The sequence below is a fragment of the Lolium perenne genome, chromosome 6 (assembly GCF_019359855.2).
Source record: "Lolium perenne isolate Kyuss_39 chromosome 6, Kyuss_2.0, whole genome shotgun sequence".
In the NCBI taxonomy this organism is placed as follows: domain Eukaryota; kingdom Viridiplantae; phylum Streptophyta; class Magnoliopsida; order Poales; family Poaceae; genus Lolium; species Lolium perenne.
In genome coordinates this window covers 236135841-236140213 of record NC_067249.2, presented here as the reverse complement: position 1 = coordinate 236140213, position 4373 = coordinate 236135841, and the positions used below count along the sequence as shown (strand labels likewise).

General features: G+C 55.2%; 1 protein-coding gene across 1 annotated transcript; it reads left to right on the top strand.

The window, feature by feature from the left end:
- Nucleotides 1–207: 207 nt before the first annotated feature.
- LOC127305773 (uncharacterized) lies at nt 208–1483 on the top strand. The gene has a single exon (XM_051336302.2). The coding sequence runs from the start codon at nt 547–549 to the stop codon at nt 1375–1377; it is 831 nt and encodes a 276-aa protein (XP_051192262.1). The 5' UTR covers nt 208–546; the 3' UTR covers nt 1378–1483.
- The last annotated feature ends 2890 nt before the right edge of the window (nt 1484–4373 follow it).

The window sequence follows — 4373 nt, the reverse complement described above, 5'->3', positions numbered from 1 at the left end:
TAGACCGATCAGTTTGCGCTGGGCCACTGGTCAGTTCAGCCCCATTTTTCGACAGTGCGGGAATGCTCGTTTTCGACAGTGCGGGGACGCTCGCGGACACCGATTTGCGTCGCGTGCAGAGATGCCCTTATTGTCACGCATGGGATGCGCGTGATGAGGCTACTATTAATAGCGTGCATGGTCGAAGAAGCTACACTCTTCCACTAGCTGGATAGCCAGGGCGCAAGCAAGCAGGCAGCGGCAAACTGCGACTGGCACTGCAGCTGCGCTTGTACTTGGTGGTGGGAGAGCTAGAGGTTTAAGCTACTTACTCGCTTGCTTGGTCTACCTACTTGTCACCTCTCGGGCTCACGGTTCCGACCTCACACACATATCCATGGTCCCCCTCAGGTCCGACCTTACAAGCATCGCCCATCTCGCCTTAAAACCGCACCAAACTCGTCGCCAAAATTCCTCAGCTAGCACACAAACAGAAAGAAGCACACACACACACTTCTAGCAACCAGTGGAAGAGAATTCCCTCCCCGGTTCCAGTTTGAGCTAGCCATGGCGGCCAAGCAGGAGGTGCGAACCGTCGACGCGTTCTCGCAGCTGCCCTTCACCCGGCCGGCGTCGGCACATCCGCAGCGGCAGGCTCCGGTCGACACCACCATCCGGCTCTTCGGCCGCGAGTTCTCCAACACGGACGGCCCGCAGCATCCGCCGCAGCGCAAGCAGGACGGCTCCGGCTCCCCGGACGCGGCCAACGGGAGCACCGTCACGTCAGAGGCCAACGGCGGCGCGGGCGCGGCGACGGCAGGGGAGGCGTCCCGCAAGTTCGAGTGCCACTACTGCTGCCGCAACTTCCCGACGTCGCAGGCGCTGGGCGGCCACCAGAACGCGCACAAACGGGAGCGCCAGCACGCCAAGCGGGCCCACCTCCAGGCCTCCCTCGCCATGCACCGCTACGTGCCCGGCCACATGTACGGCGCCCTCCTCGGCTACCACCACCACCTCGCCGGCCGATACGACCACCACCACCAGCTGCCGCCGCCGCACTACCCGATGTGGAGCACGGCGGCCGCTGGCGTCCCGGGACCCTACGGCGGGCCGGGGTCCGTCTCCCAGCCCATCGACGGCAGCCCCGTCGTGCAAGGCCCCTGGAGGGCGCCCCAGCCCGCCAACACGCAAAGCTTCGGCGCTGCCACGCCGGTGACGGCGATGCGGCCGGCGGTGGAGGTGGTGACCAGCCGCAAGGACGACCAGCAGACGGTGGCGATGAGCTTGCTGCCCTCGTCGCCATCCTTTTCGTCCTGCTCCTCCACGTCGCCGGAGAAGCTAGGTAGGTGTGAATTGGGGCAGCAGCAGGAGGCTCTTAGCTTGGACCTCCATTTGTAACTCTTCCTTCATTCTTTTTAGGCTTCTTCTCGCGAGTTAGATGTTTGCAAGTGCATGTGTTGATTCAAAATAGCTTAAATAATCTCCACCTTTTCTGCCGTTTTAATCCTTGTTTTGCTAGATAGATTTGTTCCCCTTTTTCCAAGTGAAAGTATTAAAATGTCTTTCACTGAATTGCAAGAAAGGGGAGAAATTTACAATTGGAAAAATACATGGCTTGGTATGGTCCTCAATTCTTTCAAATGACTGCCTTATAAAAATTAAAATTTAGCATTCCCTGTCCGTCTTTTTGCATGCAAAAAAATACAGACCAAGTAAAAAAAAAATCAGATTTACCAAGCGAAATGTGGTAGATTTGGAATGTGCGGGTCCAGAGCTACCGTACATGGACCCGTATAAATAATGTGGAGTATTACATCACATTTTTTTTTCTATCCGGGGCCCATGTGCAAGCGACGTTTGTCTGAAATGAACTGCTTTATACAGACACTACAGAGATGGCTCTTTTTAGCATGTGGTCTGCACAAGCCAGGTATGCCATCGTACTTTCTGGGCTTCCTATTATAGACGTGTATTAGAATAACTTAGTCGTGGCAGATTGGCATGGCACGTGAGCAGAGGACTAAAAGAAGAAACATGCAATTTAAAATGGGGAAATAAACTGTTTTCTAAGCATCGAAGAATCATGGCTCCCCCTGGTCATGTGAGTCATTCAAAATTGCTGAACAAGGAAATTCATACGAGTACATGCATATGGCCTTTGACGTCATTCAGTTTTTGTGAACAGTACGCCGTACTAGATTTCCCAGAATTCAATCTTGCTACACCCTTTCGCACCTTCAATTTCGTACAGAGAGGAGTGCCAGTAAACTAGGACGTGCACAGTGTACTGACAAAGTCCGTACATAGCGAGCAAGGAGTGCTCTGCAGTGCTGCCTCCTACACGACACGTTAGCTAATTAAGAGCATCTCTAGCAGTAACTAGCGCAGAATAGAACCCATAAATATAAACTGAAAAAACGAATTTGAAATGTCGGGGGACATCCGTCGATGATCATATATATATATAGAATTTGATGCTCCAATTGAGCATCAAAGTTACATAATCGTTACTGTAAACCTACATTACATATTATACTTAACTGTGCGGACTAATTTGGAGCAAAAGATGGCCCAATTGGCCTAACTCCGCGCGGCGATGTCGGTGGTGGCGGAGCGTCGAGGCGGACGATGGTGTCGACCCGGGTGGAGAGCTTCACTCGTCGTTGTCAAGCTCGATTATCTCGAGCTTGACGCGGCGGACGCGCTCCTCCCGGCGCGCCGCCTCGTACTTACGGACTTGGCAGACGGCGTCCGCCTCCTCCCGGCGGAAGCGAGAGCGGGACTCCGCCTCAGAGATCGCCTTTGACCTGCGCGGCCACGGCATCCTCCTCGTCGGAGCCGTGGAAGTAATCGCCCGCCGAGAAGGTGCGCTCCCGCGCGGGGATAAGCTCCTCTTCGTCGGACACGGGTGGGCGCGGGGTGCGGCTCGAAACGCCGGACGACGAGCCCTCGCCGCTGTTGCCGTACTTGGAGAGCTTCCCTGGGGGCGTGAGCCCCAGCGGTTCAGCTTCCGGCGTTCCACCTACGTGCGGAACACGGGGGGGTGCGGCGGCGAGTCCCCGCCGCCCAATCTAGCGTCGCGCCCTGCAGAGCTACCTCCCGAGGCCACGGCCTCGCGGAGCTGGGGTGATGGTGGGCTGTTGCGCGCTGGATTCCTCGCTGGAGAGGAGGCTGGTGCGGTGGATGGAGTGGTAGCGGTGGAGGGTAGTATGGTTTGGAAACCGAACTCCCCTCCGCAGCCCGTTTTAATACGGGGCGGCCAGCGAGTTTCTAGGGCCCCCGAACTCGTTTTACGGGCCAGGCTGCGAGTTCGGTCTCCGTTCTGGCCCGTTTTTAGCCTGAACCTGTATTGTCTCTGGACTTATTCGGTTTTGGCTTGTTTTCGGTTACTGTTAGACATGCTCTAACCAACGGGTAATTTGAAGCCGCACTTAGGCCATCTCTAACGCGGGTACACATCTATCACAAAGAGTCCACCACCATCTACCCCAAAGAGTCCCACTCCTCTGCACCTGTACCCAACCCCGACCGATTCGCCACCGTACCCGGCCCTAGCTGCCAACGATGTTGCGTCGCCCAGGTTAGGTACTTTTGCTGGTTGCTAGAGAGGTGGTTTTGCCACCGTTAGAGCAGCAGCAACCGAGGTCGCTGCCCTTTAAGCAACAAAAGCCGAGGTCATTGATGTTTTCGTTCGCGGTGCTTCGCAAGTCCTCTATCGGCATCGCCACCTGGAAGAGGTGAGATTCCAGCCCCATGCTGCATGGCCGCATCGTTGGTTGCGGTGTGCTTTTCCCACAGGTCGCTATGTCCGCCGTGGCCTGCGCCGCTGAAAGAACATCTCTCATATTATGTTTTGTGTGTTTGATGTCAATGTATGTGATACACTAATGTTTGTTTAAGTGGTACAGGGATTATATAGATACTTTTGTATGCGTGTTGGATGTGGTCAGTTCTGCCAAAATGAAGCAGCAAAAAGATCATCAGGCCGGATAATCCGGGCCGGATATTTCCAGAATATCCGCCCCCCAGTTTTTCGGCTAAGGACTTGAGGAATAGCAGCTCAGTATAGGGGCCGGACATTTGCCCGGATATTTTCCCGGATTTGTCCCAGGGCCGGATTATCCGGGCCGGATATTTCCCAAATATCTGGCCCCCTCGAAATCGGCTAAGGACCAGAAGAAAAGAAACTCTGGACAGGGGCCGGACATTTGGCCGGATATTTACCCGGTTTTGTCCCTGAGGCCGGATTTTCCGGGGGGGGCCGGATTATCCGGCCCTTACTTAGACCGGATTATCCGGCCCACCAGAAGGCTCAACGGCTGGATTTGGAGAGGGGTATTTATACCCCCCCCCCCTTCTTCTACCTTGCTCCTTGCTCAATCATTGCACAAGAA

Coding starts and splice junctions, on each gene's coding strand:
- LOC127305773 (XM_051336302.2), top strand. CDS start 547: ATGGCGGCCAAGCAGGAGGTGCGAACCGTCGACGCGTTCTCGCAGCTG.